The sequence below is a fragment of the Eschscholzia californica genome, unplaced genomic scaffold, assembly GCF_041429995.1.
Source record: "Eschscholzia californica isolate CP2 unplaced genomic scaffold, dmEscCali1.0.p SCAF_4, whole genome shotgun sequence".
NCBI classification, from domain to species: domain Eukaryota; kingdom Viridiplantae; phylum Streptophyta; class Magnoliopsida; order Ranunculales; family Papaveraceae; genus Eschscholzia; species Eschscholzia californica.
Genome location: NW_028238461.1, coordinates 21023384 through 21037813, shown reverse-complemented (window position 1 = coordinate 21037813; position 14430 = coordinate 21023384). Strand labels below are relative to the sequence as shown.

The 14430-nt window shown below is 35.8% G+C and overlaps 1 protein-coding gene and 2 long non-coding RNA genes across 3 annotated transcripts; 1 reads left to right on the top strand and 2 right to left on the bottom strand.

Annotated features, from left to right (window-relative positions):
* Positions 1 to 1075: 1075 nt before the first annotated feature.
* LOC147543586 (putative WRKY transcription factor 46) lies at positions 1076 to 3245 on the bottom strand. Its single transcript, XM_086637803.1, has 3 exons — positions 2977 to 3245; positions 2737 to 2862; positions 1076 to 1777 (listed from the first exon to the last, which is right to left on the bottom strand). Exons 1-3 carry the CDS (start codon positions 3180 to 3182, stop codon positions 1219 to 1221), a joined length of 891 nt encoding a protein of 296 aa, XP_086493929.1. The 5' UTR covers positions 3183 to 3245; the 3' UTR covers positions 1076 to 1218.
* An 805-nt stretch (positions 3246 to 4050) lies between these two features.
* LOC147543585 (uncharacterized) lies at positions 4051 to 4461 on the bottom strand. The gene is made up of 2 exons (XR_015223844.1): positions 4245 to 4461; positions 4051 to 4143 (listed from the first exon to the last, which is right to left on the bottom strand). It is a non-coding gene; the product is annotated as an uncharacterized LOC147543585 (long non-coding RNA).
* A 1765-nt stretch (positions 4462 to 6226) lies between these two features.
* Positions 6227 to 7837, top strand: LOC147543584 (uncharacterized). Its single transcript, XR_015224142.1, has 5 exons — positions 6227 to 6539; positions 6886 to 6948; positions 7040 to 7223; positions 7314 to 7442; positions 7583 to 7837. It is a non-coding gene; the product is annotated as an uncharacterized LOC147543584 (long non-coding RNA).
* Positions 7838 to 14430: the final 6593 nt, after the last annotated feature.

Genomic DNA, 14430 nt, shown 5'->3' with positions numbered 1-14430 from the left:
GGGGAATACATTGAGTTTTCAAGCATCAATTCCAAGGAAGTTCTGATTTGATGCTTTTGAAGTTGCCTCTTATATTCTGAACATACTTTTGAAGTTCTCCTATTTACAAAGGTTATAGATGTCTTGATTTTTTGCTGACAATCTTCATATCTCCAGACATGTTTTGATGAAAATCCTTTTTTTTTATGAAGTTCACTTAAAAGTAAGTCTTTTTCTTCGGATCAGATTATCTTACAAATGCCACAATTTACTCCTACATGTTTATCAGTTCCATATCCATTGAAAATTACCTACGCCTTTGTACCTAGAAAATTACCTACGCCGCTGGTGTTTGATGAAAACCCAATCTCAATATCTTCACAAAGAACCCTAATCAAATGTCTCCTTGTTCCCTAAGCTCCAGATTTAAATGAAATACAAGCCAACTTTCTGAAAGTTAAAGTCACCCCACTACCATGATCTCGATCCCCTGCAGTTTATGTTTCATTATTCTCATTATGAGAAAATGGTTGAAGGTTTTTTTTCTCAGTGAGGCGATTCTCTTTATAAAAATCAAAACCCTCGATTTTATTATAGGAGATTATCGTCTTCTTATTAGGGTTTTAACAAAAGACTAATTCCCCAACTAGTTGATAATTTTGAAGAGGATATATAGAAGTTTGAAACAAAAGCTGAATCAACTGAAAACCCAGGGATGTGGGTCTGATTGCAAGCCGTATGATGAAGATTAAGGAAATAGTAGCGACGGAGGAGAGGTGGTGATGGTAGTCGAAAGTTGTGATGGTGAAGGATGGGTGAAGATGAAGACGAAGATTGAGGGGCTATCTACAATCAAGTGAATTTTGGATTAAAAAATAAATACGCCTCCAAGTCAATCTTAATTGACTAAATCTTTATTTGCTACAGCTATTTCTTTATTCCCAAAGTCCCTCGCAAAAAGAATTGACATGACAATCATTTGAGGGGAATCAATGGCTATAGGTTGCAATTATTATCCGACTTGGCAGGAGACATTTATTTTGTCCTAGTGGGGTCAACCACTTTCTTATTAGTATTTCTTTTTTGTTGAAATCACTTTCTTATTAGTAGGAGAGGCATTCATATTTTCCAAGTGATCATGACTTGATCTGTGTTGTGCAATATATTCCAAATTTATAATAATTCAAGATAATAATTTTCTAAAAGCAAAATACAACCGTATCAAAAGAAAACATACTTTCAATTGAACAAGTTATCCATATCAAACTCAAAGGTAGGGTTGGATCCTGTAGAGTGGAATTTGAAATTCATATCTACCTTATCAAATATAAGGTCCATGTGGTTGATTGGAGAATGAAATTGAAAGTCTAGGTTCTTCTTTGGAGCAGGAAATTCAAAATTCATATCGTTGAGTGGAGCATCTAATTGCATATTAAGGTCCGATAACATTTGATCCAATAATTCGGAATTGGGCTCCGTTGGGGTAACATTAGTTCCAACTTCACTAGTTGCATGGTTCTTACCCTGGTCACGACACCAGTCAAACTGGTTCTGTTCTTCAACTTTCACACTCTTACCTTTCTCAAAATCTAGAAGTACTACTCCTTTTGAACATTTATATATTTCGAGTTGATTCTGGTTTTGTTCCTTATTTAGATTATACGATAATGAATTGACGTCAAAGCAAGTGTGTTCTCCCAAGTAAGTGACATCCAAGATAGACGGATTGCTGGATTTTTGTACACGCTTCACAGCAAGACACTGTTGTGCATATCGATAACTACATCGATAATAGCATCTGTAAAGTATAATAAATTTTAGATCAACATAAAGTATTTGTCCATGAATTTCAGGAAAGTAAAGTGGTGGGGCATAGGGGTACTGCCCTGTTTGGATGCAGGATTTCTAAGTAGGATTTAAGATTCCATTACATATTTGGCAACAAAAATTTATAGGATTCTTGAATCTTAAAGATTTCTAAGATCTAAATTTGTATTGGACCAAAATCTCACATTACCGCTTAAGATCTGTTAGGATTTTGGACCATTATACCAAAATTTTAAACTTAAATCAATCAAAGAAAATTTTCTATAAAATAACGGCTCGAAAATTTTTCTTTTTAAAAAACCGTTGTTTTCAAAAACTTGATTTTTGACCCAATTCTTTCAGAAAATTAGTTTTTGGAAAAAACGGCTTTAAAGAAAATGTTTTGGTTTCGAAAAAAATATGTTTTCAAAAAACGGTTTTTTCGGAAAATAAGGATTTAAAAAAAAATCGTTAAACTTCAATTTTTTTTTTTTTGAAAAAGCTTTTTAAAAAAGAAATTAATAATTATAAATCCTAACAAACAAAAATATCATTTGAATTCATAAACGCATAGACTCCTTATACTTTGGTCGAAGCACACATTTTTGTTAAGAGTTTATGTGTCTACACTTCACAGAGAACATTAAACACCAACCAACACCACAAGAATGGAAACTACTCAATTTCCCTAATAGGCTTAAATCCGAATCCCATCTCCATATCCATGGTATTTTGAACTCTGCCATATATACACCTTTTTTTTATTGAGATTAGTGGGGGTTTTAACTAGGTCTGGTTGTCTCATTCTTTGTCTTTATATGCTTGATTCTAATTTTTCTTTTGAATATTCTATCTCTTATTAGTGGATATCAGGAAAGGAGTTTGTTTAAGTTTCATCAGACAAGATTTATATATCAATAAATAAATGTTTATGATGATTATCAGGTATACCTTGGATACTTTGCTCCAACAATGACTTTTTGGCCATATTTCCTCCAACTATAACCATCATCTGGAACTTCTTCAAACCCATTATTATCTGATGGATTAACCCTAACTTTTTCAGTTAATATTTTTCTGTATTACATCGCACATGCATAAACAAAAAAAATATATGATTAGTATGAAATTAATTAAACTTAATCAAAGCTTATCTTTGCTTCATAGTTTCAAGACAAGATGTATATGTACCTTCTCTTTGGGTTTAGAGAGGATTTGAGTGGATCTCGTAAAGAAAACATGGAAGACTTTGAAATAGCCCTATCAAAAGAAGAAATAATCTTATCTAGTAATATTTCTCCTGTTGAAGTTCTATCTTTGTCAAGATGAAACTTTAGCTGTTTTGCTAATTCCTTGGCTTGAATTAGTTCATTCATCAACATAGCTTCAGTCATCATGTATCAACTTTCAGAATTCCAGGAGGAGATTAAGAGAGAGAGAGAGAGAGAGAGAATCTGATTGAGAAAAGAGGTAGGATAGGTCCCTATTTATTGGAAAGGTTACTGGACAAGTTGATGGGCCTAAAAAGTTTCCTAAATAGGTCACCACCCGCAAGTATACGGGCGTCAAGTGATAATTCCGGTAAGTCCGGTTCGTTCCTCAGAGACTAAGTGAAACCTATTCTAAGACTTGGAAGTAAGACGGTTTTTGTAATGATTCGATTTTGGTTTTGAATAAAATATTAAAATAAAATTATGGAAATAAAATAATTACAAATGATACAAGGAACTCAAATGGGGGAGAGGCTAGGGTTTTCTGAATCCGTTCTCCTAACAATTCTAACGACAATTTATTTTGGTCTGATTAGATAGTTCTTTATATAACTCAGGTTTTCAGTCCATGAACGGTCTAAAAACCCGGAAGATTTTATCGTTAAAATGGTAAAAACTTTAATAAATTGTCGAGAAAATGATTATTACGACTTCATCTAAACCCTAGATAGAAAATTAGTTCTTCATGATAAAGGATGGAAGCTTAACTATATAGAAAAAGAAAAGAAAAGTAGAAAAGTTGAATTTCTTACTAATTTTCCAGCCAAACAGAGCCTAAGGAAGTGATTTCCTTCTGATTTTCCGAGATTCTGCCAAACGCACCCTCCGGGAAAACGATTTTCTCGTCTTCCCGGAAATGAATTCTCTGAGAGAAAATTATTTTCTCGTCTTCTTTCTTTCTGTTTCTTTTTCAATCTTTCTGTAATCTCTCTCTCTCTCTTTCTCTGTAATCTTCCTCTCTCTCACTAAGAAGTATAAATTAACAAGAGAAATCAAAAGATCACGAAAAATCAAATTACTTTCTTAAAAACCGAGAATCTGTTTCTCTCTCTCTCTACAATATCCCTCTGTCTCTCTCTCTAACTTTCTCTCTTTCTCTGTAATCTCTTCTCTCACTAAAAAGTTACAATCAAAAGAAGAATAAGAAAGATAGAAGATGATGATGATGATCGGTTTTCTCTCTCTAACCTCTCCTTCTCTGTTTTTCTCTGCTAAACCCGTGATTTCTGTCTAATCTCTCTTCAACCTCTCTTAATTTCTCTCTGTCACTAAAAGAAATTCAGAAGATGAAGATGAAAGATGGATGATGATGTTGAGCGAAGAGATGATCGTCTGGTTCCTGTCACTCCCCTTTCTCTCTCTAATATAGTCGGTTTTGGTTGAGCTACCAGAGGAAGACCCTCCAGTCGAGATGTCCCTCTCTCCTTTCTTCACTCTGTTTTTATAGAATCACCCCCCAAGAAGAATTCGTTCTTCAGCCGAGAGAATATATATCTCTCTCTCTCTCTCTAGATTTCCTTCCTTCTTCATCATTTCTTTCTTTCTCTTCTCGGTCTCAGCCAATCTTTCTTTCCTTTCTCTTCAATTTCTCTATCCCCGTATCTTCCTTTCTTTCCTTTCTCGGCTCTCTTTCTATTTCTGCTTCGTTTAGACAGCTCTCGGGTATAATAAAAGGAAGAAGAAGATGATGACGTCAGCTGACGTCATCGAGTCGGTTTGGGCTGTCCGGGTCAGGCGTATATCTTGGTGTACCTCTAGACGTGACAGAAAGTAGCCCGCGCATTCCCTGATCCATTCGATTTCTTGCCGGATGCATGCCACGTGTCCCTCTTGACTTTTAGTATACCAAATTTAACCCGAACTTTGACTTGCTCTAATTTATTCATCCGGACTCCGATTTGACTTCCGTTTTCTCCTAAGGACTCGTCATGGACCCCTCTTCTCATCCGAGCATCAACATTATCCAAAATTACCATGCTACCCCTGTCACCAAATGACCAAAATGCCCCTGACATTAATTTCTCCCGATTTCATCTGTTTTTCACCCTGAACTCCGTAAAAGACACCTGAGAAAGCAAAACAAACAATTCATCAGAGTAACGGCTCGAATTGGACTAACTAGTCTAAGTTAAAAGACTCAAATGGGACATTTTCATGTCTCATCACAAGTCCAAAAGAAATTAAGAAACATGTGAAGTGTTGAACATAAAAAAGTGAACCTCAATTTTGACAAAAGCAAACCATACAGTGTAAATTTGACTACTAGTGGACCCTTCCAACACAAATATATCTAACCCTAGTTTTACTTTGAATGATATAACAATATGAATTCGTATTGGTTTCCGATATATTTACCAGTTTCCAATATATCTACCAATGCATTGACGTACTGGGAGGGCCCCTATGCCATATGAAGAAATTCCACTACACTTCACTGTTGTTGTTGGTGGTGGTGTTTTGATCATTTACTATGTGTTGGTAAATCTTAGTTAACATCCATCTCATAGTATTGTTACCCTCACAAGGTAAAGCTAGGGGCTTATATATTACGGTGCTCCTTTGCTAAAAATATTTGGTTTTACTTTAACGTCATGTCTACTGATATTTCATCTCTTGTAGGATGAATTATCTCATGAAAAGATCATATCAAACAGAATAACTACAAGTAATTGATCTCTCATTATGTTACAATCTTATGGTTCATTTGGAAAGCTCGATGCGATCAATGCTTCCAATGTACAATTTACTTCCCCAAACAAGTCATCGAACAAATACTAGCATTCCCAAAATTGACGACTACTCAAATTTCAACCAAAGTTACTCGTAAACAATGTAAATGGCCACCCCCAATTTATACATTCATTAAATTCAACAAAAAAGAGGTCCAATAGGGACACACGTTTTTACGTTTGTCCCTAATTCATGAACAATAGGGACAACTTTGTAATATTTGTCCCTAATAAAACTAGAATAGGACAAATGAAAGCATTTTAGGGACAGATTCTTGGAGTAGCGGGTAACAAAAAAATAAAAAAAAATGCGCCCACTTTTGGGGCTAAATATATTTCCCAAATTATCCAAATACATTTATATTTTAAAATTTTTTTTGGGTTCCATTCTTTTCCTCTCCACGTTTTCCCTCTTTTCATCAGTTTCTCAAATTCAGCCGATCGAGTTCTTCTTCTCCAAGGTGCTGATCCCCTAAACTTCATCCAACAGGTTAGGCTTTTTATTTTTCTTCCCCTTCTCTTCTTCTTCTTCTTAAACTACTACAAACTACTTTTGAGATTGTATCCATTGAATGACCGAGTTCTTCTTCTCCACAGTTCTTGTTATGCTAATCTTCATCCAACAGGTTAGTTTTATTTTTCTTTTGTTAACTATTTTTCACATTATTGATTGAATGATTCCAGTGAAGAGGCTAGAACAAATTTTTACGAACAATCAACTTGAACAAATAAGACAAGTCGGCTGCTTCTATAGGTATTACTACTATGACTAAATTTCTTCTTCATCTTCTTTTCTTTTTGTTCCTAACCATAGTTATTATGAGTAAGAACCCATTTGAACTATTTAGGGTTTTCAAATCATAAACTTAATTTCTAATGTAAGACAAAAATTTGTTTAGGGTTTTCCTTGGTTATTAGAGAAAATCAAAGCGTGTAGTTTTATTACTATGTTTTCTTGACCCCAATATATTTCTAGTAAGCTATAATGAGATGATGAAGGGTCATAAGAAGCATTCAAGCCATGGTTAGAGTTAATCCAATGGCCTGGGAGGGATGTGATTCACTATGTTGTTCCCTTACATAATTTCTTCCGAAAACAGGTACAAGAGTTGGAGTCCATGACAGTAAATCCAATGGCCTGGGAGGGATCGATCAATTTCAAAGTACACTCTCTTAATATTCTTCTCAAACTGAAATAACCCAGATGTTTGTCACAATGTATTTTTCAAAACATTTGATTCCTAACTACATCAGGCAAACAATTTCGAAAGGCCCAAGATTGTCTTCTACCCATGGGTGCCGCGTCTGAAAATGTTGCCCATTGTAATGATGTAACAAGAATGGAGCAAGAAAAGTACGCTATGAGTTTTACGGATGCTGCAGTCTGTTATAGTTATCTCGCAAATTTAAAGCTGAAATGGTGTCTTTGTCCATAAAGGTAGTATCCAATCTGTTAGTTGTTTATGTTCGAGAGGATGGTTTCTACTTTTATTGTGAAACCGACAAGTTTTTCATGTTTAACTTGAAGACCGTGGACCCAAAAACTGAAGACGAAAACCTGTTACGATATCTGTGGATGACGGAATTCGTCCCAGCACAACATTGGCATATTTGGCTAAGCTGAAGACTGTATTAAAAAAAGATGGCACCACAGCAGGTACATACATCCTTCATCTCTTTCTCAAACCATATTCTTACAAGTTAATATGTGTCTAACCAATGTTTTCCCCATACCATATGTCGATCAAACTTGGGCTTGGTTGTCGTTTTCTCAAAAGGCTTTCATTTTGTGTGCAGGCACCGAAATAGGAGTTGCAGCTGTGTTCGAGAGAGGTGATTATGTTGACGATCTTCGAAATGCACGTAAAATAAAAAACAACAGTTTCTTATCCAAGGATGCTAGGTAGATTATCGACTGGTGAGAGTAAAGTATGTGGAGAGATCCAAATAACACAAGCAATATAGAAAGAAATTTAGCAAAAATTGGAGAATCCAATAGGTTACTGTCTTAAATACTTATACACTAAATCTGAACTCTGATATTTAGACTTTCAGCATATCCTAGTAGTCTACATTATTTCATTTACAATCTTTATATCTGTTCTCAAAAACCAAAATTGGTGAAACTATTATGTCTTCGAATCCTACCACTTTTAGTATTTTTTTGGTTATAAAACCACCTTATTGTGATATGGTTGTCGATAATAACTTGTTGTTGGTATGGGATTCGAAAATACTAATATTTGCTGTGTTAAATGCAAGCAGAGAAAGTTTCCGCCAATTTTACATGGAGGCGGTTAACTATAATACAAGCTACATAAAATTCTCGCCAAATTCATAAAGACGCCTATTAATTATCCCAAATACTAACAGGAGAAAACTCCCGTAAAACTTTTAGGTACGGATGTTCATTGTCCCAAACGGTAAACAGTTAAAATTCCCGCCAAACATTGAGGGACAGTAAAATACTGTCCCTCGTAATCGTTTAAACAGGGACAATTAGGAATCGTCCCAAAAAAGTATTGGGGACGGATATAATCGGTCGTTATAACTGTCCTAATACCATTTGGGACACCCTTTAGGTGTCAGATTTTATCCGTCCCTCATAGTTTATCGGGGACAGTTTTGGCCAATGGGCATATTTTTTGTACTAAAAGTTAACACATATGCCTCTTTCACTAATCATAAAAAGAATATTAAAATGCAAATAGTTGTCCATGATCATGATGCGAACTTCATTGGAGCTGAAACAATCAATCTCTGAGCTCGTACAAACAAAGAAGGTGAAGCGAAAGCAATATTAGAAGGGATAATATGGGCAGCAGAACAGAACTACAAGGTCATCTACATCGAAAGCGGCAATCGGAGTATCATTCCCTTCTTAAACAACGTGAAGACTACCATTTAATGGCACACCAATCTCCACATCAAGCAAATCCAGGAACTAAGAACACAATTCAACAACATTCGATTCACATACATCTTTCGATCAAGGAACTGACAGGTAGATGCACTAGTGAAAAGGGCAAGATCACATAGGCACACTATATGGAATTATATTCCATCTTGTATCTCTTACATGTACTGTAGTCGCACACTAATTAGTTATTAATGACATTTAATATTTCAACAAAAAGAAAAGTTAGAGTCAAATGAGTGGGCATTTTGCATGAACAATCTCTTTTAGCTCACTTTATTGTATAATATTATACGGGAGTGCCATCTCGACAGAGGATTTTGACAAAATGGGTTAAAAGTGTTTTGAATATTTGTCGATAACTAATTCAGTTTGCGACCCGCCAACGTTCCCGGCACGAAATTATGGACACATTTGCAGGGTTAATCTCTGAGGCAGAGTTGGTATGCGAAACAGAGCTTATGTTAAGGCGGTTCTTAATGTTAGTGATATCCATGTATATTTCTGTAATTATAAAAAAAATAGTCGGTGAGGCGGCGTGTCGGTGAGATTAGGAATTTTAGTTGTTATATAAACTAAAATCCTACAGAAATCTTACTATCAAATTCTCAAAAATATCCCTTGTGTAACTTCCTTATCTTATCACAGCAAAGTCTGTGTGATTGTTTACTTTTCTTGTTTTGAGAGATGCTAGAATCACAAAAGATTTTGACAAAAAAAAGTTCCCAGCTGATGTGGCGGTTGTGATTTTCATCTCTCAACGGCCTAGATTTGGTCAAAGTTTGAAACCACACCCGCCACATCAGCTGGGAACCTTTTTATGTCAAAATCTTTTGTAACTTTATCATTCCTCTTGTTTTTCTTGGTTTATTTGATTTTGTCACAACAAAATCTTTGACTTGCTGATTCAGTTTCATTCCAAAACAATATTTTTCAAAGTTTGACTACGATCCCGACCGATCTCGACCGTTCTTTTATAGGATAACAAGCTCCGTTTACTACAAATAAAATAATATGAAAATTATTGAAGTGTTGTTATTTTTATGGTAAAATTAGGCATGTAATGGCCGATTGTGAAGTTTGAGCAAAAGTACGAGAGGCAATATCGGACCAATGGTCCAATGAAAAACAAGAACAAGCAAGACCTCTTTTACTTCCAAGATTTACAGATGATATCAAAGCAAGCTTCAAAAGAAACCCTAGATATGACAAAGGAAAAATAAATGGATAGGAGAGAATTGAAAGACATACTAGTAAAACAACAATGGAGGTGTTGAAGATTACTGAGCAGGAACAAGAGATGCTGACTACACAAAAACAAAGTCGGACAGTACAAAAACCGCATATAAAAGTTACTGGGATATCAAGAAAGCATATGTTTCCAATGGGGAATACAGATGGAAGTTCGGGAACTAGTATGTTAGATGAAGACACAATTACTGAGATAATAGTTCAACAATTTATTCAGAGTACAAAGATACTAATGGAAGAGGAGCCTAAGCAGAAATTGAAGAGGAAAGTGGAGAATGAGAAGAACGATGAAGAAGGGAGAAATTATCAACAGAAAGATGAACTGGTAAACAAGAAAATAGCTAACCTAAGGGGACCTGATCAAGTTAACGGAGATGGAGGGAAGCAACTCATTGTTGAAGGAAGTATGTGTATTACTGGGACAGAACAACAAAGAAATCAGCTAGTACAAAAGACTGATTTTAACAGTCGAAAACAAAGGAACACCCGTATTACAGAGAAGATGGTTGATGGAGGAGGGTTTTCGACTCAGGGCAAATGGAAGAAGATGGCTAGGGATTTACCAAAGGTACTAATCGCAACTGTTGAATCAAAACGAGACTCTCAAAGTGCCTGATTTCGTGACTTTGTCGACACTTAGGAGTCCGACTAGCATTATCCTACATTTTATGCATTTTCTGCTTAGTCTATTGTAATATTAGCAACATCAGGTTTGGTTTCCTACCTGTAGTTAAAGGTTTCAGTTAACAAAGGATACATAAGTTTGAAGAGATTTGCAAATTTTAAAACATCCCCAATTTTGTGGAGGTTGTTTTTGTGAGTGACTACTAGACTATATTTCTCGTTATTTTCTATTAAGAAGACAAAGAGATAGGGTTGATAATAATGGTAACAATAATCAGATTCAGGAAATAATTGACTAAAGATTTTGGATGAGATTGGACTTGATTCTTTCCAATATATTGTATATACTATTTCCTACCTTATGTATTTTCTTTCCTCTCTTATGTATTTTCTTTCCTCTCTTGTGTATAGCTATCTATGTCAATTACATATTTATGTAAACTATTAACAATATAAATATACAAGGGAGGTTAATGGTTTTCCTCACACAAAACCTATTCATATTCTTTTATGGTATCAGAGCAGGTGTATACGGACAAGAAGTACGTCTGTCAATGCCATTTTCACTTAGAAAATTTAAAAATTGAGTATTTTGAAATTCACCTCCTCCATCTAATTGAAGAGTCTTAATTTTAGAGTCCAATTGATTTTCGACAAGAGATTTAAATTTTACAAAGACTTGAAAAAATTCAGATTTAGCACAAAGTGGATAAAACCAAGAAAATCGACTGTAATCATCAACAAAAAGCACATAATATTTAAAACCATTAGAATTAGGAACAGGAGAAGGGCCCCATAAATCAATGTGCACAAGAGCAAGAGGAGAAGAAGCTCGTTTATTATTCAAAGTAAATGGAAGTCTATGACTTTTACTCATATTACAAGAAATACAAGTAGAAGACATAGAATTCTTGGAAACAGACTGAATTAAATTATCCTTAATTAAAATATCTGATACCCCTGTCAGTACATTCGTGACCCCTATTCCTGCACCTACTGGGGAGGTGCCTTCAGTCTCGTCTGAGGGCCCCTCCGCAGCTCCTTCTACTACACCACCGGAATCTACTCCTACCACTCCTCTAGTATCGGGTCCTTGTTCTTTGGCAGGTATTACTCCGGTTCCCATGCGTTCTCTGACGGATTCGATTACGGGAGGGGTTTCTCCGACGGTTTCATTAGATTCTAGCTCGGAGTGTGGTCCTCAAGGTTACAGGTTGATGGACTCAATCATGCGTGATGCTCTACTAGTTGACACGACTCCATCTCAGGTATATTCTCGGCACCCTATTTCTCCCCGTGATTCTGATATTTTTGGTTCTTCTGGTTCCAGCTTTTATGCTGCCTTATCTGCTATCACGGAACCGCGGGGATATCGTATGGCTAGTAAATCAATACATTGGCAACGTGCTATGGAAGAAGAAATGGAAGCTCTTATGAAACAACGTACTTGGTCTTTGGTGCCCCCTGCCCCCTCTATGAACATTGTTGGTTCTAAATGGGTTTTTCGCACTAAGCTCAAACCTGACGGCACTATTGACAGGTATAAAGCCCGTTTGGTTGCCCAAGGTTTTACTCAGAAACCTGGACTTGATTTTGATGAGACTTTCAGCCCTGTGGTCAAACCTACAACTATTCGGATTATTTTATCTATTGCAGTTTCTCGTGGATGGTCCATTCTTCAGTTAGATGTGAAGAATGCCTTTCTTCATGGGGATCTAACTGAGGAGGTTTACATGGCCCAACCTCCTGGCTATGTTGATCCTTCCCATCCATCGTATGTTTGTCGTCTTCACAAGGCTCTCTATGGTTTGAAGCAGGCTCCTCGGGCATGGTATGACAAATTCAGCTCTTACCTACTCCGTATTGGTTTTCGTGTTAGTAAGTCTGATACCTCTCTTTTTATTCGTACGACTCCAGTGGGTATGATTTATTTGTTGCTTTATGTTGATGATATTATACTCACGGGAGCTGATTCCTCCACCATTGATACTATTATTTCTCAACTATCTTCTGAGTTTGATATGAAGAATATGGGTTCACTACATTATTTTCTGGGTATTGAAGCAACTTCGAATAAGGATGGTCTTTTACTTACTCAATCTAAATATGCATTAGACATCCTTAAAATTTTAAATTTAGAGGGTGTCAAACCAGCTTCTACACCTATGACTACAGGCATTCAATTGTCAGAACAGGGTGTTGCTTTTTCAGATCCTACTCAATATCGTAAGGTGGTGGGTTCTCTTCAGTATCTTACGTTGACTCGTCCAGATTTAGCCTATGCAGTCAATGTGGCGTGCCAGTTTATGCACGCTCCCACAGTTGACCACTTTCAAGCTGTTAAACGCATATTGCGTTATGTTAAGGGGACGATTCACATGGGTTTACAGTTGTTTGCGGACTCTGCCTCTAATTCTCTTCATGCTTACTCTGATGCTGACTGGGCAGGTTGCCCTGATACACGTCGTTCTACATCTGGGTTCTCCATTTTTCTTGGTCGGAATCTTCTCACCTGGAGTGCTCGTAAGCAGCCTACGGTTTCTCGTTCCAGCACCGAAGCTGAATATCGGGCTCTTGCCTCCACTACTGCTGACTTAACTTGGATTGGTTATATTCTTCAAGAATTGGGTATTTGCCTATCTACTCCTATTAGTATCTATTGTGACAATAAAAGTGTCATCCTCATGACTGCCAACCCAGTGTTTCATGGTCGTTCTAAGCACATTGCTTTGGACTACCACTTTGTTCGGGAAAAGGTGGCAGCCGGATCAGTGAAGATTCAGTTTGTCCCATCTCATGATCAACTCGCTGATATTTTGACGAAAAGCTTATCTCATTTCCGGTTCTTGGAGCTTTGTCCCAAATTGAACCTTCGCGTCTCCTCGAAGCTCAATTTGCGGGAGGGTAATAATGGTAACAATAATCAGATTCAGGAAATAATTGACTAAAGATTTTGGATGAGATTGGACTTGATTCTTTCCAACATATTGTATATACTATTTCCTACCTTATGTATTTTCTTTCCTCTCTTATGTATTTTCTTTCCTCTCTTGTGTATAGCTATCTATGTCAATTACATATTTATGTAAACTATTAACAATATAAATATACAAGGGAGGTTAATGGTTTTCCTCACACAAAACCTATTCATATTCTTTTAGTTGATACTCATTTTTCTTTAAGCTGACACTTTTTCCTATCTGTACTAAAAAAATACCTGAAATGCACTAAATTTTAATAATGAAAGGCTCTTATCCTAATTGAGTCTCCACGAGATATGCAACTGAAGTCACTAAAATTAAACTAAAAATATTAGTCCTACATAAGCTCCTTTCTAGAAAATTTTTGTCCGCGTAAATTAATACATATTCTAATAACTGCATGAGAACTTATGTAAAAGAGTCGTACTATAGTATGTCGGATGTAAGAATTTCTTTGGCTTTTAGACTCTGGATACCTTTCTTTCACACTCTTACTTTCCCTATATTTTATTAGGAGGAGTTAGTAAGTGCATAAAAACAGTCAAAATAAGATCAATACATGAATAGGTATTGAATGGAATGCCCTTATATCACTTTCATGATAGATTTTCCATGAAACTGTTATCGCTTTACGCGTAAAATCTAAACCTAAAATAAACGTAAAATCTAAACCCAAAATAAAATCAGTCATAGAAGTCTTTTCACTTCATTTTATAATCAGAAAATACTGTGACGCAGCTATAATTCTGAAAAAAAAAACTAGATTTATATCCAGAACTTAGAACTTGAAAAAACTCACAAAAAGTTAAGAAATACTGAAATTTTATTAATAAATTGCACTAATTAAACACTACTGGATCCCTTTACATAGT